Raw genomic sequence first — 26,102 nt, 5'->3', positions numbered from 1 at the left:
ATAATCTATCACCTGCATATCAACTTTTGCTAAATGTTTTTATTATTGTATTATATTACTATAGTCTGTTGTTATTGTATACTTTGTATATATAAGTATAGCTTAAGATTTTTCTGTTTAGAAATAAGTCCCATCTCTGCCTGCTAAAAATTAGAGTGGTGGAGTAATGAATTTCTTTCCAGCCAAGATATAAATTCTTTAACTAAAACTCAATATACCAATTTAAGTATGTAGTTACATAAGAACAATGCTGCAACTGCTTTGTAAAATAATATGAATTATGATCACTATAGCATGTTATTTTTAAGGGGGAGAAGTAAACATTATCAGATCCCCATAAGTTGATTTTGTATGTTTCCTGAAAACATTTGAGAACTCTCTGAAAATTGAACAGTATTATTAATATGCCATTTCTTATATAAAAGTAGAAATCAAATCTGTCTTAAAAATTTTTATTCAGAACTATTAACTCCTTTTTTTTTTTTTTTCAGTCTTTCTTGCCCTAGTATTTTCTTTTGGCAAAGAAAGAAAAAAAAGAAAATAAATTAGAGGGAAAGGAAAAACTACTTTTAACTCCTAGAGACTTCTCTACGAATCTCTCATGGAAACCATAGAAGTTCGCAAATTTTAGTTGTATACTCAGTCTAGATTTTATGCAATAGGTATTAAAACAAACATCCAAAAACAATGGTATGATTGTCCATAGAAACAGGTGGTTTGTTGTTGTTTGTTTTTTGTACTTTGAAGTAGTATTTTGAAAAGGAATATTTTGAATTTAAATCAGGGGTTGTGTTAGCAAGAAGAATGAAAGTCTAACTGAGCATGTTGGAGTATGTTAATTCCCTTCTTAGTGATTTAGGAAGGTAAAAGGAATGCTGGTTTTGGTGGAGACCACTCTTGTTCGCTATTATGGTCATTTCATTAGAGCCTCCACATGCGGCTCAGTGGTCCTATTCAAGGGCAGAACAAGGCTTTTTAATTCGAACTCAAGGACCTTGTTTGGTAGGTCAGAAATCGTTCTATGCAGTTCCTAATTAACGAGCCATTAGCCAGTCTGTTGTGAAATGGGTGTAATCTTGTCTAATTAAAATGCTATCAAGTTAATTCAGAAATGTGGGAAAACTTAATAGTGGAATTTGCCTTCTGTTTTGTTTATAAATCCAGTGTGGGGAGAAGGGCCTTCATCCTTAGAGAGTTTTGATTAAGTTGACGTGCATTTACTGTGAATTGTTCGCAAAGCACAGTAGCTGCCAGTGCTCTTGTTCCCCTTTACAGATTTGCTCTGTAGGAATTAAATACCACAAAGACAAATTCTTTTCTATACCTTGCCATGCATATTTTATTAAGAATTGCTGAGAATTTTTTTTTCCTCTTTGGAAAAAAAAAAGTTCATTGTGGAACAAAGTGTCTTGAAGCACATTCTGTGCCTCCTAGTTCTTTTGCTTTTAGCATAAATAAAAAGAACTTGTGTCAGTCAAATTTAATAGAATCTCTAGAGCCAAAATGAGATCTTTTGCAGGACAACTTTTGGTTTGTTTTGTTTTTATAAAGAGTAAAGCCATTACATTCCCTACTGTCTCTCCTTTTATGTTCATGTTTAAAAGAAAAAAGAAGCTGTGAGTTTAAGCAAGTAAAATTTACACTGTTACAAACTACAGAGTTCCGTAGTGTTAAGCTCTGTTGCCTTACTGCCATACATTGTCTCTGTTGCAGGTTTTGACTAGATACTAAAACAAGTTGAGAAGAGATTATTTTCGATTTGATTTACCAGGGAAGAATTCAAACTACTAATTTGTAGCAAGACATAGTTACTTTTAGAAAATAAAGTCCTTCCTACTCACATTTTTTTAAAGAGTCACAAAAGATAACAAAGGTTAGACAGGAGGATGGGTGTTTCATAGTAAGAGAAATTGGTCCTGTTAATTTTATTTCTAATATTCATAATTTTTAAACACTGATTCTTTAATCTAGGTTTAAATAATGAAGAGTATCAAGTAGTCATCGGAAATGACACAACTCATTATATTATTGATGACTTAGAACCTGCCAGCAATTATACTTTCTATATTGTGGCATATATGCCAATGGGAGCCAGCCAGATGTCTGACCATGTGACACAGAATACTTTAGAAGACGGTAAGAAAACACAGTGTAGGTTATTATAAGTATGAACATTAATATGTTTAATCCATTTCAATCAGTGAAAGTGTTTTTTTTTTTTTTTTTTTTTTTTTTTTTTTTTTTTTTTTTAAATTTTTATTTATTTATGATAGTCACAGAGAGAGAGAGAGAGAGAGAGAGAGAGAGAGGCAGAGACACAGGCAGAGGGAGAAGCAGGCTCCATGCACCGGGAGCCTGACGTGGGATTCGATCCCGGGTCTCTAGGATCGCGCCCTGGGCCAAAGGCAGGCGCCAAACCGCTGCGCTACCCAGGGATCCCAGTGAAAGTGTTTTAAATTAGAAAAAAATATCCTCTTTTTTGGTTAAAAATATAATCAAAACAGGTATAGTAACCAGCAGGCTAGTTTGCAATTTCAAAACTCTTTTTTTTTTTTTTTATTTTTTATTTATTTATGATAGTCATACAGAGAGAGAGAGAGAGAGAGAGAGGCAGAGACACAGGCAGAGGGAGAAGCAGGCTCCATGCACCGGGAGCCCGATGTGGGATTCGATCCCGGGTCTCCAGGATCGCGCCCTGGGCCAAGGGCAGGCGCCAAACCGCTGCGCCACCCAGGGATCCCTAGTTTGCAATTTCAAATTTGACTCTAACTTTTGACAGTAGTGTAAGGGTAAAGAGTTTTTATAACTTATAATGTATAACATAAATTTTATTTATTTTATTTTTTAATGACTTTTTTTTAAAGATTTTTATTTATTTATTCATGAGAGACAGAGAGAGAGAAGCAGAGACATAGGCTGAGAGAGAGAGAGAGGGTGGCTTCATGCAGGGAGCCTGATTTGGCACTTGATCCCAGGACTCCAGGATCATGCCCTGGGCCAAAGGCAGGCACTTAACTGCTGAGCCACCCAGGAGCCCCTGTATAACATAAATTTTAATAAAATTCTTATATTACTGTATTTCTTCAAGTTTCCTAGTTTAAATGGTAAATACATTGACTTTTAAAAAAATATTTTTTCAACATTGTAGTGTTTGTGAGTAGAACAAAATGTGAAATTTTCTAAGCATGACTAAATATAAATATAATGAGTAAATATATTGAGTGTATATAATGACCAGAGGTCAGAGGTCTTGGACTTCTGAACCTGGGAGTTTTTGAAATTTAATAAACTGTCAGTTAAAAAAAATTCTTAAAAGTTCAACAGTTAGTTTGTTTTTAGGTATATTTATTCTGCTTAAGGAAGAAGGCAATAGTTGTTCAGTTTGTTAACTGGCTATGGGTTGGAAGTTGAGTTGTAGTCCTTTTGAGGGCATACCTCCATATATTCTTGTAATGGTGGGAAATCCCATCCATTAAGAAAATCTTGAGACTGATTCTCTCCTGATTTGTTATCTTTCTCTCTTTCTCCAGGGGCTCTCTAGTAGACCCATTTTTGTACCCTTCACTGTGAAAAGGGAATAATTTAACATATGCTTAATTATACAGTTCTTCTTTTATTAATGTTTTCTCATCCTCACAAAATGACCTACCCTTAATTTTCAAAACATATTTTTAATATTTTTAAAATTTATTTGAGAGAGAGAGTGAGAACCAGAGAGAGTAAGGGAAGGGGCAGAGGGAGAGGGGAAAAGCAGGCTCCCCACTGAGCACGGAGTCAGATATGGGGCTTGATCCCAAGACCCTGAGGTCATGACTTGAGCTGAAGGCAGATGCTTAATCAACTGAACCACCCAGGTGCCCCTCAAAACATTTTTATGTAAATGATTTCCACATCATTTTCTTTGTTCATTTGGTCCCAGATCTCTCTCTCTCTCTCTTTTTTTTTTTAAGATTTCTTTATTTATTCATGAGAGACACAGACTGTAAAAGAGAGGCATAGATATAGGCAGAGGGAGAAGCAGCTCCTTGCAGGGAAACCGATGTGGAACTCGATCTTGGACCCCAGGATCATGACCTGAGCTGAAGGCAGGTGCCCAACCACTGAGCCACCCAGGCATCCCTGGTCCCAGATTTCTTAACTGTCATTTCTATTGTGATATTTATTAAGATGTTTATAAATTCAGAGTTTGATTAAATGAAAAAAAATGCTGATCTGGATGCTAAATTCCAAATTCAGTTTTCATTTAAGGGTCTATTCTATTTTAGAGTAAATCACAGTACTTATGAGCTCTCAAGTTCTCATCATAGTTAATTAACCTTTGACATGCATATCTAAGGTGAAACACAGGCTGGGGGGGTGTTGTTTTGGCATTTGTGGGGGTTGTTTGTGGTGTATTCCTCCCTATATCCTTGAAGAAAAGAAGTCGAACCATAGCAGGCTACTTGTTAAAGCTTGCCAATTTGAGTTATGATCTCAAAGTCTTTTTTCTTTAAACCTTTTCTTACTCTGTAACTTTTTTATTTAATGAAGTTTCATTTTGTTTTCAGAATAACATATAGACTTTTGAGACTGCTTTTCATATTTCTACACCAGTTTCCCTCCATTTCCTAAACCCATACTTTCAGGTTGAGATATGTGGGTCTCTGCAGGGGCATAGTAGTGTGCCACAGATACAACTAATACTGGAGGGCTTGCCCCTGCCTGTTCTAAAAACTTTCTCTTCATTATCTCATTTAACCCCTATATAGCCCTGTGATAGAAGAAGTATTGTTGTATAAGAAATAGTAAAGAAGAGGGGATAAGAATGTGGGCTTTGTTCAGTCTGCCTACATGTGCTCCTTCAGTAATGACCTGTGTGACCTTGGTCAAGTGATTTGACCTCATTGTACCTCAGTTTCCTCAACTATAAAGTGGAAGTGATCCTGGTACTTCCTTTGGTTTCTGTGAGAATTCACAAGTTCATACACATCAAGGACTCAGAAATGTTTAATAAATTGATTTTCTCTTTTCCACCTATTATTTCATTCATGCAACAAATATTCATTGAGTACCTGCTATGGGTTATTTGCTCTTTAGTAGTGACCAAAAAAGACAAAAAATTGTTCTTGATTTCATGGAGCTCACTTTCTAGCAGGAGAGGAGGCAGAGGAACAATAAACAAGATAAAGAGTCCATTATGTAATTATATGCTGTGTCAGATAGTGATAAGTATCTAGGAGACTGGGGAAAAAGCAGAGAAAGGGAGTATGAAATGTTGGGAAGGTTTGAGACTTGAGACAGTCTCCCAAGAAAGGCTTCCTGAGTAGGTGACATTTCAATGAAAACCTGAAGGAAATGAAAGTGAGGGAGCCTTCTGGGCAGGTGACTGGGAGAAGTGCATGCTTGGCAGAGAAAATGAATATTGCTAAGGGGTGGAAGAAACAAGTGGAAAGCAGTAGGAGATTGGGGCACGGTATCAGTGAGGAAGGGCACAGAGTGACTCAGATGGTTGGGTCTATGCCTTCAGCTCAAGTTGTGTTCTCAGGATTCTGGAATCAAGCCCCACATTGGGCTCCCAGCTCAGTGGGGAGTCTGCTTCTCCTCCCTCTTCTTCTCCCCCTGCTCATGCTCTCTCTCTCTCTCTCTATCCCTCTGTCTCAAGTGAATATGTAAAATCTTAGAAAAGAAACAGAATCCGTGAGGAGTCCATCATATTAGTACATAGGGCTTTGTATGAAGCCACAGTGAGGACTTGGGCTTTTACTTTTAGTGACACTTTGCTGTCTTTGGTTCTCTGTGCTTGTCCTCCTTTATTTTTCCTTTCTTTTTCTGGTTTGTGATCTACTTGCCTAAAAACCACTGCTAGGGCAGAAAGTATCTTTCCTTTATTATGTTATGTGTTGCTCATAAGATAATTCAGTAAATACTGGTGTGCTGATTGACAGTTTTGATTCTAAATATTCATAAACAACCTGTTTTCTTGTATGACTAGTGCCCCTGAGACCTCCTGAAATTAGTTTAACAAGTAGAAGTCCCACCGATATTCTCATTTCCTGGCTACCAATCCCAGCCAAATATCGGCGGGGCCAGGTGGTCCTCTATCGCCTGTCCTTCCGCCTGAGTACTGAGAATTCCATCCAAGTTCTGGAGCTCCCGGGGACCACCCATGAATACCTTCTGGAGGGCCTGAAACCTGATAGTGTCTACCTGGTACGGATTACTGCTGCCACCAAAGTGGGGCTTGGAGAGTCGTCAGTGTGGACTTCACATAGGACACCCAAAGCTACAAGTGTGAAAGGTAAATTGTAAACATAATTGAAGAAGAATAGTTTTATTTTTTTTTAAATTTCCTTTTTAAAAATCTAAGTTATATTTAAATGGTGTTTTGTGAATGAAAATATTCCATCGATCAGGCCTTAACTGAAAATAATTTTAAACTTTTTGTTGCATAGTGCCTTTTGACACAGAGCTCGATAGTGTGTAAAACTTCTGGTTACTCTGTTAGTTTGCTTAGTAAATTCTTCATAGATGGGCGAGTCCAAATCAAACTGAATTATTGAAAGCTACATGTTAATAGAGACCTAATTAATATTATTGCCATACATTTTTTAAAAATCATCAGTTTAATAGACCATAAGGCTAGAAAGTCCTAAATCCTCTTCTTTTAATAATGTGAGATGTAACATGACTGGGGTTTTTTTGTTGCTCATTGATTAATAATAATGCCTGTTCTACACAGAGGAATATTGGATGGTCAAAATTAAGAAGTACTCATCTCTTGAAAAAAATTAAAATACACAATTTAAGATGGTATTGTGTTCTTATTTATATACCTTAGGAGGGTTTTTTTTAAGGCAGTATTTTATATTTTTATTTCTGCCTCACAGCTTAATATCATTGTGGAATTTTGAAAGTTAAAATATAATTGTTTGGAATTGCACATTTTTGTAGCTATTGGTTTAAAACTGGATGTATTTGTATGAATTATGGATTTTTTTTACATACATTTCTGGTGAATTTTTCTAGCTCCTAAGTCTCCAGAGTTACATTTGGAGCCTCTGAACTGTACCACCATTTCTGTGAGGTGGCAGCAAGATGCTGAGGACACAGCAACCATTCAGGGGTACAAGCTGTATTATAAAGAAGAAGGGCAGCAGGAAAATGGACCCATTTTCTTGGATACCAGTGACCTTCTCTATACTCTGAGTGGTTTAGGTGAGTGTGCCCATATTGCACTTCCCTTTTTTCCTTCCTCTCTGACTAGTTGGGAAAAGAGTGTTTGGATATAAGGCAGAAGAACTGACTTACTGACAAAACATCAGATAAACATTGTGTCTGTTTTCCCCCCACCTCTGATTTTCTTTCTACAGTTCTCTTCTGGTAGAGTGAGATCTGATCAATTATTGTGAGTATGTGGTGTATGTAAAATAGGAATGTGAAATAGCAATATCACCAAGTGATAAGAAAATATACAATAATTAACTTAGAAATTGCCTGAGAGTGTATTATTTTCACATTTAAAGTATATATATACACATTTTTTTTAAAAGATTTTATTTATTTATTCATGAGAGACACAGAGAGAGGTGCAAAGATGCAGGCAGAGGGAGAAGCAGGCTCCATGCAGGGAGCCTGACATGGGACTCAATCCTGGGTCTCCAGGGTCACACCCTGAAGGCAGTGCTAAACCACTGAGCCACCTGGGCTGCCCATAAAGTATATTTAAATTACACACAAAATAATGCTCTTACATATGACCCTTGTCACTATAAATATTCATTTTTGTAGCTCTAACACAGAAACACCAGAGAAAAAGCACTTAACTTTGGGTTTGGGTTTATCATAGTTCTGAAAGACACAATTTTATTCTCTGTTCATGCTGTCTTTGCTGAGTGAAGAATTTCATAAGGTGAACATGTATAATAGAAAGTAAAGAAACTTATGTCTACGATAAGTACATGAGTATAAAGAGATATACTCAGGGTATAAAATGCACACTTGGTTATTGCTTAGTTATTTGTTAAAGCAGCAACTTTAATTATGATTCTAAACTACATTCTTACTGAATGTTATAGCATCTTCTGTGCGTACTGTGCTCTCCGTCCTGCTACATACTTACCCTTTGGAGCACAGAAAGGAAAGAGGCACAGTGATCCCACTGTGGGTAGCTCCACTTATTTCTCTGGCCTCACGGCACAGACTGTGAAAACAGCAGGAGTCCTGAGACCCTGGGCAATGACAAGCTGTGGTGAGAATGTTTTTAGAGGCAGGGACATAGGACCCCATCCTCTGGTTCTTTGCTGTAGTTTTCCAGATGGCATTTTGCTTATAATCTTGTTGTCTTAGATTTTAATTTAATCCACATTTGCTTAAATAAATTTCACTATTGATCCCTGTCACACAGTTTAAATGACGAGAAGTTACATATGTTCTGTAGTGACCTTCCTTAGAACCATCGATACAGAGACGTTAGCCCAAGGTGTCACCAAAGTCAGGAGTGTTTATTTCTAGCCATGGCTTCTCAGTATGCTCTCCCCTTTCTATATTCAAATCATTTATTCAAAAGAGTTATACTAAGTTATCAAGTAGTAAACAGGATTTGGGATAATTGCTGATGAAAAATCCTACATCAAACTCAGTATTCCCAGTTTCTTCACTGTTAAGGCAATTAAATAGAATATACAAAAGATAGGGACATAGAACATTCTTCTTGAACACATAGCTTACTTTAAACAAGTGAATAAAAAAAATAAACAAGTGAATAATTTGTTGGGAAGAATAGAATAATGCTCTGCTTGTGAAAAGTTTAGGGAAATATCTTATTAAAGCTTTGTCAATTTTTAAGGGGTACATGGGTGGCTCAGTTGGTTAAGCAGCTGCTTTCACTCAGGTCATGATCCCATCGAGCCCCACATCTAGCTCCCTGCTCGATGGGCAGCCTGCTTCTCCTTCTCCACTGCTTGTGCTCTCTCATGAGTGCTCTCTCTCTCTAGCAAATAAACAAATAAAATCTTTAAAAAAAACAACTTTGTCAAATAAGTACAATGCTTTAAAATTTAAACATTTTCTATGGGTTCATATAAATATAAAAAAGACCCATCGATCTTTATTGAAAATTTTTATAATCTCTGAATAATAGCTTTTAACACTATGAACGTTTATTTCCTTCAGTATTTAAAAATAAATTACATAGATTACTGCCTGTGTTTTTATGTTGTAAAATCCTTTGTTTATACTAATTCGACTTAAAATCACTGTATAATACATAAACTGGGAAATTATTTTGTTATAGTTGGTATATACCTCTGTTAAAATAACTCCATGTTTCCTGACTGTGGAATTAGATTGAGTAGTGGGCTAATTGCACTGCAGGGTAACAGAGGACTCTTTCAACAGCCATAAGACTTCCTTGTTGGTCAGCAGGTTCCATTTCTTGGAGGTGCCAAGCCAGGGCTGAAACAGGTTGGCTAGCAGAGATGCTGTTGTGTAGGTGCAAGCATTGTACAGCTATTGACTAGATCACCTTTAAGATGCCTTTTAATCTTGAGAGCCCTAGGGTCTACAGAGTCCTCCTTTTTTAGAAAGACACTGTTGAGGCCTCGCCAACCTTATAGCAAGTTGAATGGATATATCCCACTAAGCAGGCAAGTGTTAAGAGTTCTCATTCCTTTCCTTCATACTTTTGGCTATTGGGAGGGCAGTATGTTCTGTTAACTGGACAACTGACCATCTGTGACCATTTTTAGCAAGAGCATCTGGCGGTAGCTGCCTGTTTAACAGAGAGTGATGTGTGCAGAGGGCAGTAGGTTAAGGGAACCCTATCTGTGTCTTGCATGGTGAATACTTGCTTTCACAGAGCTTTTGTACATTAAAGATGCTCTAACTAGAACTAGATTTACTAAGTGGGCTTGGAAATGAAATTTAAATGCTTCTGTTTGCTGATTCAGTGTCAATTTGAGTAGCAAACTGATGTCTCAAAATTTCATTTTCAAACTAATCCTTCTCTGATACCCTAATACACATCCTTTTGTTACTTCTGGTAATCAAGTTTTCAACTAAAAAGTATGTTATTAGGACCATTCTCCTTGGTAACACATACAGTTCTTTGTTTCTGTAATAAATAAATAAATAAATAAATAAATAAATAAATGATTTTGTGTATTTCGTTTCATTTAACAAGAATTTACAAATTATTTTTCTAAATAAAGCATTGTAGTATTGAATAAAAAGATTTAACAGATGTGAACTCTGCTCAGAACAAGAAGAATTAAACCAAAAGATATTAACATGATTTACTTTCCTGATTTTCTCCCAAGATTCTGATTAACTAAATTTGATTGTACTTAGTAATGAAAGTTGTTTAGAACATTTTATGCTAAACCTTCAATGTTCAGTTCAGAAATGTAGAATGTTTTGGTTTTTAAAGTGGCTGGAAAGATCCTCGTGTCTTTATTGGTATGATATAAATATTGGTGGAGCAGTGGAAATATTTTGATTTTGCTGGTTTGTTCTGATTTAATGATTTGTAAATACACAGTTTGCTTTTAATTAGAAATGGTTTAGGGGGTTGGGAAAACAGCATTTTAGCTTGTGATTTAATGTTTATATGATTTGTTCTAAAATGTGGCTTGAGGTTTTCTTCAAAATTTGCATCTTTGTTGTGATTATTTTCACTCATTTTCCCCCCTTTGGCACTTTTCATGTTTACCTGTTCTAAGCAGAATTTTAAAACATTCATTAAGTTTATCACACAATAAACTGAAGCAAAATTAGTAGTATACTTGTGTTCCCTGATAATAGACTGAAATAATTCATTCCTTTCTTTTTGTCTGTTTATTTCAGAAATTGGCTTCAAATTCTGAGGTTAGAGTTTTTAATTGCAAAGAGGACTGTTTTCATAAGCTGTCAGAAACCTCTTAATTGTTCAGTATTTATATAATGGGAAGAGGGGATTTTTTAGATGGTGCTGTTGTTAGTTTAGTGTTTGGGACACCTATAATCTTTAGCTTCCATTTTGCCCAAGAATGTGTGCTATTAAATTTCACGGCAAGCTTGATTAATCAGCATGAGCTTTAGCATCAATTATAAAGATCCGAAATATTTGAAATCATTAGTAATGTTCCCAGATTCCTTGAATACCTTCAAAACTCACAGATCTTTTTTTGAGAAATCCAAAATTGGAATTCCCTGTTATTGCGGGGGCCCCGGGGGGTTAGGGGGGTGGTTGGATAGGAGGCAAAAGAAACAGTCCCTGGTAACAAGTAATTATTTAGAGTCCCTTAGCCAGTTTGTATAGAAGCATGGTAAAAGTAAGTCCTATGGGTGTTATCCTTTACCATAACAAAATAGGATTTGGTTGTGTGATTACATATCTGAGGGAAGAAAATCAAGAACTACCACTGGTGAGCCAAACTCATATAGCTGGAGGGAGTTGTAATCTTTCCATTAGTCAAGACAGGACAAGATTTTGTGGCATAAAAAAAGACTACTTTTATCAGAGAGGGTTCATTGTGAACCTCACTATAATAGTGATTTTGTTTTGAAGAGAACGAGAATCACTCAGTTTACGAAATATGGAAGTCACGTTTTAAGGCAAGCCAAAGTCTTTTCAGAGACTGTGTTCCCTCATTCCTCTCACACAAGGAAGCCTTAGATAACACTCAGAAAAATCTTTGGAAACATGTTACAGGTGAAATCCTTGTATTGTGGTTGTTTTGTAACTTTCTCACTGCACCTCTTAAGATAGAGTAAAAAAAACACACCGTATTTTATAAACAAATCTTCTGATTGTGTATAGTTTCAAGTATATCTTAGCATACTGACTTCTAGCCTATAAATTCATTTCAAATAATTTGATGCCTTGATGTCAGCTACCAACTCAAATATCATTACAGATGCCAGGATTCTTCTGTTTCTTCTAAACGTATAGTCAACAATATAGGCATCATTAAGCGCTCCATCCAAATTAGTGCTGACTTTATAAAATAGCATTGGTTTCTATGAGATCGCTTTGCATTTATTTGTTAACAGATCATTTTTAGGGATTGGTGTAGAAATTCCATTGACATTGCTGTCATTTACCACAGGCAAGATCTTTGGGGACATACTTCACATTTTTTGCCTCTCTTCAGTTCTTCCTGTGCTTTATCACTGTTAAATTCCACTTTTAGTAGAAATAGATCCTCTGAACAGTATCTGCACTCTTCCATTTCTTCCTTTCAAAGAATTAAAAAATTCATTTAGCTGAAGTCAGTAGACTTCTTACATGAATAATTTTGGAAACCACCTATTCTGTAGGCCTGACTGACAAAGTGAGAGGACAAATTATGACAAAGGGAACATTGTAAAAGTATTGCATTTCACTTATTTCTCTGTTGATTCTCTTTTAAGTTACCCTTTCTTGTGTTTAATCTGTTAGCTAGCCAAAAAATGTTGAAACTTCAGTGCAGATTTTAGGAAATACTCAACTGTTTTTTTCTCCATTTATTAGGAAAGCAAAAATTTTAAATATGTCATTCTCTGCAGTATCTGAACCTAACAGGTATGATAGGTATTCAGCTCAATCTTTAGAACCTTAATCCTTGAAAAATTTAAAAATCAATACCTCAGAAGAAATGGAGCATCCATTTCTTTAAAAATCCTGTTACTGGGGTGCCTCGGTGGCTCAGTTAAGCATCTGCCTTTAGCTCCAGTCATGATCTCAGGGTCCTGGGATAGAGCTCAGTGTTGAGCCCCTGCTCAGCTGAGAATCTGCTTCTCCCTCTCCCTCTGCTTCCTCCGTTCCCCCCACCCTCCGCCTTGCTCTGTCTTTCTCTGTCTCAAATAAATAAATAAAAAATTTTTAAAAGGTAAAGATCCTGTTACTAAAAGAGTACCGTTAACATTATCTAACAAGACATTATGTAAAAAGAGAATAACAAAGTTTTTTTTTTGCCAGTTTGCAATTATCTTCATTTAAAGACAAAATGTTTACAGATTTGTGGAACTGTAAGAACTATACAGAAGTTAAAGTGCATCATCTGGTAATCTTTCCTTAAACTCTTTCTCTTGGATGAAAGATTATCTGCCATCCTAAAATATTTTTGATACTCCCTGAACAAAATCGGAGATATATCTCTTTCCGTTTGGAAAAATCTTCCCCAGCTTTTAAGTGTCAACCCTCGGGGAATCATCTTGCAACCTCAAATGGTGTCAGTCATCCCCATGGTACATCATTTATAATGCTCTATTATAGAAGGCACTTGGCACTGACAGCTAAAAGAAAAATATCCATGAAGTAAATTTTATCTTTGTTGTTTGACATTAGCTCTGTAATTTATTAACAAATTAAATACTGATTATTTGCCTAATCTTTTAGATAGGGTTAATAATAATATTTAAAAACAGCTATTTTAGAACATCAGGAGGATTAAATGAAATAATGTACATAAAAGTTAGCACAGTTCCTAGAAAACTGCACTCTAAGTCCTCAACAAGTATTAGCTCTTGTAATTTTAAAATTTTTCATCTAGGATGGGGCCTGGAAATCTGTATTTAAAACACTTTTTTCCACATGATTTACCCTGATCATTAGATTTGGAAACCAGTGCTTCTTGAACTTTATACCTAAAGATCTTGTTAAAATGCAGATTTTAAAGGTTTGGGTGGGGCCTAAAATCTTTGCATTCCTACCCACTTTGAGAAGTAACATTTAGACCAGGAGTAGGCAGTCTTTTCTGTAATAGACCAGATAGTAAATATTTTAGGCTTTGTGGTGGTGTGGACTGAATATTTATGTCCTCATCAAATTCTTATGTTATAGCCCTAACCCCTAAAGTGACTGGTTATGGAAATAGGGCCTTTGAGCAGGTGCTTACTGTTAAGTGAAGTCTTAAGGATGGGGCCCTAATACGATACATTGGTGCCTTTATAAGAAGAGGAAGGGACAGCAGAACTCTGTCTGCCATGTGAGTGAGGACTTAGAAGGTAGCTGTCTCAGAAGGTGGCTTCTCTTCAGTCAGGAAGAGTGCTCTCATCAGAAACTGAACACTGCAAGAACTTGATCTTGGACTTCCCAGTCTCCAGAACTATAAGAAATTAATTTCTGTTGTTTAAGCCATCCAGTCTGTGGTATTTTGTTATGGTAGCCAGAACAGACTTATACAGTGGGCTATAAAATGTGCCACAAGTATTCACTTCTGCCACTGTAGCACAAAAACAGCCATATGAAATACAAAAATGCATGGATATGGTTATATTCCAATAAAACTTTATTGGCACCCCCAGTCTTTGTTTTAAAGTCTATTTTGGGAGCATCTGGGTGGCTCCATTGGTGAAGCATCTGCCTTCAGCTCAGGCTGTGATCCCAGGATCCTGAGTTGGAGCCCCATGTCGGGCTCCCTGCTGAGTGGTGAGCCTGCTTCTGCCTCTCCCTCTTCAGCTACCCCTCTTGTGCTTGCTCTCTCTCTCTCTCTCTCTCTCTCTGTCAAATAAATAAATAAAATCTTTTTAAAAAATAAGTCTATTTTGTCTAATACTACTCCAGCCTCCAGCTTTCTTTTGACTTCTATTTGCATGATAGATGTTTCCCCCACCCCCACTTTCAATCTGCAGGTGTCTTTAGGTCCTGTTTTGTCTCTTGCCAATTGTAGATTCCAGTGTTGTTGCTCTTGAAAGTGTGGTCCCAGGATCAGCAGCATAATCTGGAAGTTTACTGAAGTGCTGAATTTCGGACTTCCCTTATCCCTCTCCAACTCTACTGAATCAGAATCTCTGTTTCAGGATTATTAGGTGATTAGTATGTACATGGAATTGGGAAATACTGGTCTAGATGATCTAGTATTTTTTTTTTAAATAGCCAATATTAATTCATTATAAATTGATAAATTTTAGTGTTAGTTTGTTACTCTTGTTGGAAGTCATTCAGAATTTGTTTTTGTGCCTTCTGGGTTCCTATATTGCTAACTGTCATAATTGTCAGGCCAATTATAGTTTTTAATTATTGTTGCACACTAGCCCTCTCTGAAGTCTACTTTTATTGCACTTTATATTGCATATTTTCTTTCTAGTCCTATCCCCCCATACTTCTCAGCTTTCATATGGGGAAATACATGGCCTTTTATGGGTATCATCCTTTAATCAATGCATTTTTTCCCGGACATCCAGGAAGTGGATGCAATCACAAGGTCTCAGGTATAATCTTCCAGTTTGGGGCCTTCTTCCCTGTGTTTTGTTCCAGTGACTCAGTAGTACTCATTCACAAAGTCATTATTTCATTCTCAGATACTTACAAAGCTTACTGTATGGTAGTCCCACTGTTGGGTACTGCCATATTTAATGTAAACATGGTCGTAGCATTTGTCTAGGAGGAAGACTAACAAATAAGCAACTAAAATACCAGGTGACAAACTCTTTGACAACATTTGGCAGGTACTTCTGATCTGTTTCAGGGTTGGTATGGGGATGGCTTCCAGGAAGAAGTAATATTTAGATTGAGAGCTAAAGGATGAGTAAGATTAGTCAGGCAAAGAATCAGGGCAAGTACAGGTTTATATGGAACCTAATAAAATAATATATAATAACATAAAAATAATGTAAAAATACACTATCAGTGTAGAACCTTGTACCTACATTGTAGGTATAGACTCCATACAAGTGAAGGGTTGAAAATTTAAAAATTTTTCACAACTTCATGGTAAATCTGCTCTGAAAAGAGAGAGGGGAAGAACCTAGAACTTGGAACTCAGGACTGGTGAAATTCACATGGGATGTCCAAGAGATGAGGGGACTATGTTCCAGAGGAGATAAAGTGTTACTATTTGACCACAGAGTGCTGCCAGAGCCTGGTAAGCTACATGGGGAAATTTGGGCTTTATCTTAAGGGCAGCATGAAGCCACTAAATGATTTTAAGCCAGTGAGTGACATGATTAGATTTGTTTAAAAATAGCTTTCTGTTGCAGTGTGTAAAATATAATGTGGAGAAGTAAGATGCGAAGCAGCTCAGACCTACCTCTTCCCTGAAAGAGGTTTTTGTAAGCTTGCTTTTTTGCTTGCTTACTGATTCAGAGTAGTTAGAAAAGTCTATACTCCCCGTTTGCTACAGTCCTGTTGCACATGGCAATTTCCATAAACATAAATAATAAAGATTTCTTCAGAAAACAGCATATTCTGCTGCTTTTAATCAGTGTATGCTCAACTTTTGGAAATTACAATCACTGTATATATATATATATGTATATATACACACATAATATATATGTATACATATATATATGTATATACATACACACACACACGTATTGCTAAGTTAATTAAATTTCATGTTTTTAAATGAACAAGGAGTAAAGGAAATACAGCCATGGATTCCATAAACCTGTAATATAAACTATTCTTTGAAACCACAGTGTGAAACCAGGAGTATTTATTAACCACTCAAAAGAAGAATATTTTTGAGCCCACTTAGCTGCTACCATTGAGCTTTAGGATAGGCTCTTAGAGCTACAATACTGTTTACAAAGCCCTCCTTAACACTGTGAATACAGTGAGTACAGTGTTTTATGGAACTCAGTAGGTCTCAGATAAAGAGACTTTTATGCTTTCTTGGTTGTTTTTTTGGGCCCCTCATAGAAGACTTATGACACGGAAGCTTGGTGACCTTGTAAATCAGAAGATGAACTCAATTTAGAAGTTACTGATAATAGGCTGCCGTGGTTACCATTAAGTTAATGTAAATTACCAGTAAATGAATCACAAAAGTGAAACCATCCCCACAACATGCAGTTTTGACTCGTGTGATTTCTTCTCATACCTCATGAAGACCTTGCCTAGAAGATAGTGCTGATTGAAAATGCAAAATTTCTAATTTTAAGATTGATGCAATATATATATTTTTCTTAGAACTTTATATTTCTATAAAGCTATTTGGCTTAATAACATGAGATTGCATGTATACCAATTTAATTGCCATTTCTTGTTTCCTAAAATTTTCATATTAAAGTTTATCCACCCTAATTATGGATATTAAGTTTATTTTCCATTATTGTTAAAATTTAAAAATTAGTGTATATTGATTGAAAGCACATACTCTGTACCAGATCCTGTATTGGGGACAAGGAATATGAACATAAGATGGCATACCTGCTTCCAAAGTATTTAAGGTCAGCATGAAGGACCTATTAGCATCCATAGGAAAAGTGCTAATAGACAAAACTGCGGTATAGGCAGTGTTCTAGAAGCACAAAGGATAAATGGCTAATTTTTACTGCATGATGGAGAGTGGTTTGCCTTGTAGAGAATGGAGGAAAGTCATCCCAATAATAGAAAGTTACGAGGTACAAAAAGAAGATTGAAGAGGTAACCTCATTGGTGTGCTATGACTAAAACATGGGTCGCATGAATAGGAGTTGTAGGGACTGAAGCCATAGAGTTAAATAGGAACCACATTTTAAAGACCCTGTGTACCTTAATAATTGATTTGGTCTTTCTCCTACAATACAAACAATGAGGAAACATCAAAAATTTTTCACTGAGAGTAAAATATGGCTTGTTTTAGAAAGATAACATAATGACAGTGTCAAGAATAGGTTTAGAAAATGCAGTGAGTATGGGCCAGGGAGGGAGTCACTGAAGACAGGAAATCAATACAATGGTTGTTGAAATAATCTAAGATGAGGGCATGAGTTAAGACAGTAGTTTCTTGAAGAGAAGGCAGATGCGAAGTTGTTTTAGGCTTACAACAATCATGGGGCACCGGGATGACTCAGTCAGTTAAGCGTCTGACTCTTGATCGCAGTTCAGTCAGGATTTAACTGATTACATATAGCTTGATGGGAGGCCTTCAGATATAGGGGTCACACCTTAAGGGGTCTACTAAACAGTGCTCGACATCATTAGCCATTAGGGAAATGCAAATTTAAAATTAAACTACAATAAGCTACCACTACATAACTATTAGAATAACTGGACATTTTTAAATGCCAAGACAACCAATAACAAGTGCTGACATGGATGCAGAACCCCTGGAACTCCTGTGCATTATTGTAGGAATGCAAAATGGTATAGCCACTCTGGAAAACCATTAAGTGCTTTCTTTTTAAGTTAGATGTGTGTGTACCATGTGACCCAGCAGTCCCATCTTAGGTATTTACTCTAGAAAAACGAACTTATGTTCACACAAGAACCTACACAAAAATGTATAGCTCTATTACACCCCAAATACCGGAAACAGTAAATGTCCTTCAATAGGTGAATGGATGGGGCAGCCGCGGTGGCCCAGAAGTTTGGCCCCACCTTTGGCCTAAGGTGTGATCCTGGAGACCCGGGATCGAGTTCCTGCATGGAGCCTGCTTCTCTCCCTCTCCCTCTGCCTTGTGTCTCTGCCTCTCTCTGTCTCTCTCTGTCATGAAAAAATAATTAAAATCTTTAAAGAAAAAATAGGTGAATGGATGGACAAACTGCGATATATCCATATGATTGAAATATTCTCAGCAATAAAGACCGATGAACTATATTGCTGCTTGCAACAATTTGTGGGTGAATCTCAATGACATTATACTGAGTGAAACAGGCCAGTCTCAAAAGGTTATATTCTGTATTTCCCTTATATAACGTTCTTGAAAAGTCAGAACGAGATTAGTGATTGCCATGGATTTGGGGTGGGGGCAAAATCAGGTTTGGAGAAGTGGGAGATACTGAGTTGAGTTTTGATCATGTTGGGTTGAAAAGGTTGGTGTCTTATGGAGATGTCTGTAACAGCTTAATATGTATAGATTTCAGATCTGAAATGGTGAATCTGTGTGCAGCTGAGAGTTAAGGCTGCATGCTGAGGCAGCCCTGCTCCAAGAGACCTGATATCTTTCTGGCTTAGCCACCTTCAAAGAAACTGACAAAAAACTTGAGAAGAACCCTTTGTCAGCATAACTATAAAACAAAGGACATTAGGTCATTTTCAGGAAAGTGAGACGCATCCAACAAATCTTGCTGAAATTTGTTTTACTCTGTGAAAACTTGAACTTTCTCATTTTCTGTGTTAATCACTTTCAGTACAGTCTTTCTTAAAAATCATCTTCCTAGACTTCAGGAAACTGAAGTTCTTTCTATAGTTTCCATATAGGTAAGGTCTTACGTATAATCTTAATTTGGTGCAATTCTAACCATTTATCAGTTTCTTTTACTTGCCACACAAAAATAGAGGAATTTTAAACAAGAAAGAAGTAAAGAGGATTAGGTAAGTCATTGCTGCTATGTTATGGGAGAAATATAGGTGGCAAATCCAAACTAAATCTTGTAAGAAATTACAGAAGATATTTTATGCAATATCAATATCATCACAATTTGCATTTTTGCCTCTTAAATTCAGAGGCTTGTGAACAGCATTAAAATGACAATGACTCTTGAAAGAATAAATGCCTTACGCTCTTCTGCTGTATATTGCCTGTATCCGAATTGTATTAATCACATCCTATGGGACATTATGCCTAACAACTTTATTTCTCACTTTAGAAAAATCATTTGGAGAGACAGAAGGTAGGGAGAAGTAAGTGCCCATATTGTCCTAAATATGCTTTTAAAATCTTTGAAAAATAATAAGGTTCAATGTTCTGTGTCAAACCCCAAAAAATAATTGAGGAAAGAATTTTGATGTTTTTTCCTGGGCTTTTATATTCTTAGTCTTGAATAGTCATCACTTTTCAGAATGCTCTAAAACATGGAAAGCTCTGAAAAACATCTGTCTTGTTATTAAAGGTAGTGTAATTGGTGAACAAAAACGATACACAGCTACTACTTTTTGTTTTTTTCTTTTCCCCAAGAACGACGAAAGGGATGCATTTGCTTAAATGGTCATCACTTTTGTAGGTTTCAAGTTGTTTTACTGCTTTAGCAGCTGTGTGGCAAGTTTTCTAGCAGACAATGGAGGTGGGGAGGGGGCTCAGTTGCATCTGGTTTCTCTTTGTAGAATGCCTGAAAAGTTGATATTTAGTGGTTTCTTGAGAAAGCAGTTTATCTGTAGAAGAGGAACTTTTTTAGTACCTGAATTAGTTTGCTCTGATTCATATGCATTCGTTTTGTTCTTCTGCTTTAAAAAAGGAGAAAGAGAAAAAAGAAAAGAAAATCATCTACCCTAAAACTACATAGCACAGATAACCCTTTGACCTATGGTGCTGGGTAAAGATTTACAGTACTTGTGGAGTCTCATTCACATGCCACTGAAAAGCGCCCTAAATAAAGTACGGCCCCTGTGGAGATGGAGAAAATAAGCAGGATAAGGAAGTTCCATTATTTCAATTGGCTGTGTGTTGTTTTATTTTTACTAGTCCATAAAGTGAAATGCCAATTGTGATGTGTTTCCAGTTTTGAGTCTGGTGTCACTTAAGTTCGGAGTTTGCTGTTAGAGTAGTTTGAGTCAGGGATGCCCTGGGCAAAGCATCCTTCTCTGTCTCCTTTGCTACTAGCAAATATCCCTTCCTCTGACTCCCTCAAATTAAATTTCCATTTGAAATATTTTTCCTTTAAGGAAAGCAGAACAACAGAAGTCTTAAAAAAAAAAAAAGTACTATCAAAATGTGGATGAGAATGAGAATCACCAGTTTTGTATATACCTCTTCATATGGCAAGAAGTGAAGTTTTTCTTTATATATAACATATAAAAAGTACGTGAGATCAAAATTAGTCCCACTATTTGTCTCTAAAACAGAATGTTTAGCTTGATTTCAAATGACACTTCAAATTAAGGCATTTGAAGAAACTTTAATCATGTACTATCTGATGATGATGACATCTGTTTAATCATTTTTTAACTAAGAGTTTTATCCTGAACCTTTAATTTATGTATCTTCTGAAATATCCAATTGTCCTCTACAGCACTTTGTATTTATATTTTGAAGCTTATTTATTAAACTGATTTTAGTGTTTTATTTCCTGTTTCTTTTTTGTATGTGCTAGTAAAAACCTCATTAAAATGGTGACAAATAAAAGCAGTGTTTCTTTGGTCTTAGGAAGATGAAGATACTCCTAGCCACTGATCAGCTCTTGATTGTTTTATAGGCCAGAACTTTCAAATGGTACTTTTTGAATGATGGAAAAACTTCAGTAAGCTTTTTGTTCTCCTATTTTTACAAATCTGTAAACATGGCAAAATGTTTGACATGAATTACGAACCATTTTCCTTATAGAAGGAAAAACTCTTGTAGAAAATTAAATCAATACTGTCCATTAATCATACTGCTTGTCAGCCCTCAGACCACTCTGGAAGTTTCTGGTGAATGTAAAGTCTTTAGATGTGTGAGGTCCTTAAAGATCTAAGTAAGTTAAAGGAGAGGAGGTTTTTTAAATACCACCATTAGCACATGAAAGAAACTTCAGGGTGAATAGAAAAAAAATTGTAAAGCAGTAATTATGCTTGTGGATTTTGTTTTGTTTTTGTTTTAAGCCTGTTCTTAAAAAAAAAAAGTTCATGCAAATAAATTTTTAGCTTTGTACTAATTGCACACTCCATGAGGTGGAGGGGAGCTGCAAGACAGGCCATTACTGGAAGAAAATATTTTGTACCTTAGCCTTTAAAAATATTTGTACATGTTTATTTCATAATTAGTGTGCATAGTATATTAGTACAGTCATACATATATATGTTATAAATAAAAGTATATGTGTTATGAAAACGCATGCTAGAAGAATATTTTACTAATGGAAGATGAAATGAAAAGATTTGGAGACCACTATTCTAAAATATTGAATCAGATATTTCTAAGTAACTTCCCAGTTATGAAGCTGTACAATCTAGAAGAGAAAATAGATACTCATAAAATCACCACAGAAATCATAATGCAAACTTAAGTAAGAGCTGTGATAGAAAAGCATAGCGAGTTACAAGGCTTTTAGACAGTAGGTAGCTTGAAGGTGGAGGTCAGGATAGATTTCCTGGAGAGGGACGCTCTTGGTGGCTCAGTGATTGAGCTTCTGCCTTTGGCTCAGTGCGTGATCCTGGAGTCCGAGGATCGAGTCCCACATCGGGCTCCCTCTACCTGTGTCTCTGCCTCTCTCTCTCGGTGTCTCTCATGAATAAATCTTTAAAAAAAGAAAAAGGTTTCCTGGAGAAACTGATATTGAATTGACATATGAAGGATAATAGGTTAACTAGATGAAGATCTGTGATGGGATAATGAAAGAATTCAAGAAGGCATGACATAAACAGTCGTAGAGTAATCATCAGAACAGGCTAAATACTGGAGTATCTCATTATTTAAACATTCTGATTTATCAGTTGATTTGGATAAACTAGTGTGATAACATAATCCTGACAGAGTTTATTGAGATTTTACAAATTTTTCTACTCTAAAACATTTGAAACCTTGAAAAACTTTGCATAACATCCTAGAAAATGTAGGCTGCCCTGCATAGGTAGAGGCCTCTTGAATTAACCAAGATAGCTAACTTCATTGATACCTTGGTTTATTATGGAAACTAGAGCTGTTGCTTCAGCTGAAGGTTAAAATGTCACCTTCGCTTTCTCAGCATTCCAGAAAGATAGCAATAACTTAAGAAACCTGCTCAGGCAGTTTTGCCTGATTACCACAGTGTGTCCATCTTCTTAAGTAGATGGTGTAAATAATATCTGACTTATTATTTCAAATGTACTTATCTCCTGCTTCCTTTTGCAAGAAAGATTTGTAGTGACTTAGTATGGAAGCACAAAATTTAACAAAATAAATCAATAGGTGATCCAAGTTTCAATGTTTGTAAGGGTTTGGGAATGTTGTTTGAAACAACATTCATACTAATAGTAGGAGTTAAATTGATGCACAGCTTTTCTAGGCATTACTGTGTGACACCAAAAGGAGGGGTGTGATACAGATACTCTTTTATGTAGCCGTTCTGTTAGTAGACACCTATCAGAAAAAATACTAATGAACACACACATTTAATATTTATTTTTATTTGAGAGAGTGCATGTGAGCTAGGTGGCCAGAGGAAGAGAAGCCGGCTCCCAGCTGAGCGTGGAGCCCTACACAGGGCTAAATCTCATGACCCTGAGATCATGATCTGAGCTGAAACCAAGAGCTAGATGCTCAACCAACTGAGCCACCCAATCACCCCATAAACATGCACATTTAACTATAGTGTGTGCATGCAGGGTCATTTATAATTGCGAAAAGCTGAAAGAAACTTAAATATTCAGTTACAGAGGTCTAGTAAAATAAACTGTGGTACATCCATATAATTTGAATAAATGTGAACATTGAAAGGAATGTTTTAGAAGAATATTTAATAGTATAAGTGAAAAAAGCAGGCTATAAAATATTTAAAAATACTGAATATGTGTGTATATGAATAGAAAAGGTAATGACAAAACATACAACCTAATGTTAAAAATGCTTATATCTGGATGCTTATATTAGGATATTTTATTTTTATTTCCCTTTTTTGCTTGTCTGAGTTTTATCAACTTTCTATAACATTTAATCTTAATGAGGAATAAAAAAGTATTTTTTTAAATTGAACATACCTAGATGAGGAATAAAAAAATTATTTTATTAATTGAATATACCTAGATGAAGAAATTGGAACAAAGATAAGTAAAAGTTGGAAAAGCGATGAAGCTAGGATATTGGCAGCTTTATTGCATGCTGTAAGGGCCTGTACAGTTGCTAGAAATGCCTGTAAATTTACCTCTGAGCTTCCTTGCAACCAAAGAAAACCACAAAAACTGCTAGCTGTGAGACACAGGATATTTTAATTATTAGAAAAAAATTGTAATATAGTAATTAAATTCCCAAAATATAGTACCTCCAGAAAAATTCAATATGCTCAAATTGTTGGAGATTCTCTATGAATTTATGTATTGGAAACCATATTAACTTTTGCTTGATAATGACTTAACCTAATAAGGAAAGAAGATTCTTGTGGTTTCTAGGATCATTTGACAAGTTATAGGATTTTGGATGATCTAGAGATATTAGTAGAGGAAATAATTAAAATAATTTTTTTGAACTTTCACCCTTCTCCATCTGGATGGCCAATTAGGATGGTTTTTAGTGTGTTTCCCTTTCTTGAAAACATTCCCATTCTTTTCATAAAATGACCTTTTGTCGCAGAAGAAAAATCATGGCAGATGGGCCTTAATTCTGACTCCACAAAACTATAGAAACTACATTTTAAATCTCTGAGAACTTCAAGAAGTAAGGAGACATCATTCTCTCTCATTTTGCTAACGCACATTTCTATCCTGAGAAATTACAGGGATTGTTTTAATCATATTCTCTTTCCCATGTTGATTCAGTGGCACACTTGTGTGGCCTTGGTTCCTTGTATGTTTTAATTTGCATGCTGTGTGCATATTACATATTGACATTCCAGTGTGGCTCATTGAGAATTTTTTAGAAAAGAAATCTACATTTGTATTAATTATATAAGAAAATATTAGGTATTTCTAGAAATCTTTCAAGAAGCCTAAAAGTATGTTGGTTCTTTTCTCGTTATTGTCCTCAGTGTCAGGCAAGAGTTCAATATGAACATTTATATAAGTAAATGTAGATAAATAGGTAAGATTGGCCAGTGAAGAAATTAGGCTATTTTGCGCTTATGAAAGCTTTTGAAACCATAATATTCCCCTTCTTTTTTTTTTAATATTCCCCTTCAACAAGCAATCTAACAAATTCAAAATTCAAAACAAATCTACTTGCAAAAAATGTTAATTTTATTTCCCGTAATAAAAGACCCTATATTAGAATCATAATCTCACTGATATAGTAGTCTTACCTCCTCAAAAAAAGAAGGAAAATGTTTAATCTGAATCTAATAATGAGGAAACAAACAGATAAATAGAGATTGTGAGATAGTCTACAAAACATCTGTACTGGATTCTTGAAAGGTGTCATTGTCATGAAGGATAGGAAGAAGACAGGGAGCAATTCTAAATGAAGGAGATATGACAGCAGTATGTGGCCCTCAGTTGGGCTGGTGAGGAGGGAATAGCTATTAAGGACATTTTTGAAGCAATTTGGAAAATTTATTTTATTTATTTATTTATTTTTAAGGATCTTACTTATTTGAAAGAGAGAGCGAGCACAAGCTGAGCAGGGAGGGCAGGGAGAAGGAGAAACAGGCTCCCCACTGAGCAGGGAGCCCAGCCTAGGGCTAGATCCCAGGACCCTGAGATCAAGACCTGAGCCAAAGGCAGACACTTAACTGACAAACCACCCAGGCACTCTGCAATTTGGGAAATTTAGAAATGAGTTATATATTAAATAAAATTGTGTTCTTGTTAAATTTGTTAGATGTGATCATAGTATTATGGAGGTATAGGAGGGTATGTCCTTGTTCTCAGGGGAAACATGTCCAAGTATTTAGGTGTGAAGTGTAATGATTCAACAAAAGAAATGTGTGTGTGTCTGTGTATACTTGCACACCTGTATGCGTGCAAGTATACACACAAATCAAAGAACAAGTAACAAACCAAATCATCAAGATTTTTTTTAATTTAAAAGGTTAAAAATGCCCTTTGTTTGTAATCTTTAATCAATATCTCCACATTAAGAATGGTTTTACAGTGACTATACACATGGCTAAAACAGTAGCACTGCCGAAAGATATTGAATATAAGAGACCTTAGATCTTCTGTTAAATGTTTTATTTATCCTTTTGGTTTAACTCTGTGTGTACAGATTGTTTGCGTCTCTATTATATGTGTTGAAAATCATCTTAAGATATACTGAATACTTTCCAGTACCCCAGTGATCTTCAATGTCTTTTAGTACCTGAAAGATTTAAGGTTTATGTAGAATTTGAGTAGGCTGTTGTTGATAGCCAATTAACATGGTAATGACCTGCACCTGCTTGTGTCAAAGAACTCCCATAATTCCCTTATCTGCTAACATTAAAATCTATTTCCAAGTGATACATTCAGCAAAGTTTAAATAAATTGTTGTAACATAGTGCTTCTTGTGAATTCTAAAGGAGGCATAAATAAATAACATGATCGTGTTTTATCACTATGATTGATGAGGCTGATATTTCACTGGCATGCATTTCCCACTTGAGAAGAAATTTAAGATTGGTTTCAAGCTGTCTACCTGCATCCTTCCCATCTTGTAAGCATACTTTTAACTGCCGAGGGCTGAGATTTGGAGGAATGGTTATCAAACCACAG

General features: G+C 35.8%; 1 protein-coding gene across 1 annotated transcript in view; it reads left to right on the top strand.

The window, feature by feature from the left end:
- PRTG (protogenin) overlaps positions 1-26,102 on the top strand; it is a 128,096-nt gene that overhangs the window by 63,156 nt on the left and 38,838 nt on the right. Inside the window, exons 9-11 of the mRNA XM_025472717.3 lie at positions 1,972-2,136; positions 5,972-6,277; positions 7,006-7,194. Of these exons, the coding sequence (XP_025328502.1) occupies positions 1,972-2,136; positions 5,972-6,277; positions 7,006-7,194 (660 nt within the window). The remainder of the gene's footprint in view (positions 1-1,971; positions 2,137-5,971; positions 6,278-7,005; positions 7,195-26,102) is intronic.

The sequence above is a fragment of the Canis lupus genome, chromosome 30, assembly GCF_003254725.2.
Source record: "Canis lupus dingo isolate Sandy chromosome 30, ASM325472v2, whole genome shotgun sequence".
In the NCBI taxonomy this organism is placed as follows: Eukaryota; Metazoa; Chordata; class Mammalia; order Carnivora; family Canidae; genus Canis; species Canis lupus.
Note: the sequence above shows the minus strand (reverse complement) of the source record. Positions and strands in the feature narration are given on the sequence as shown.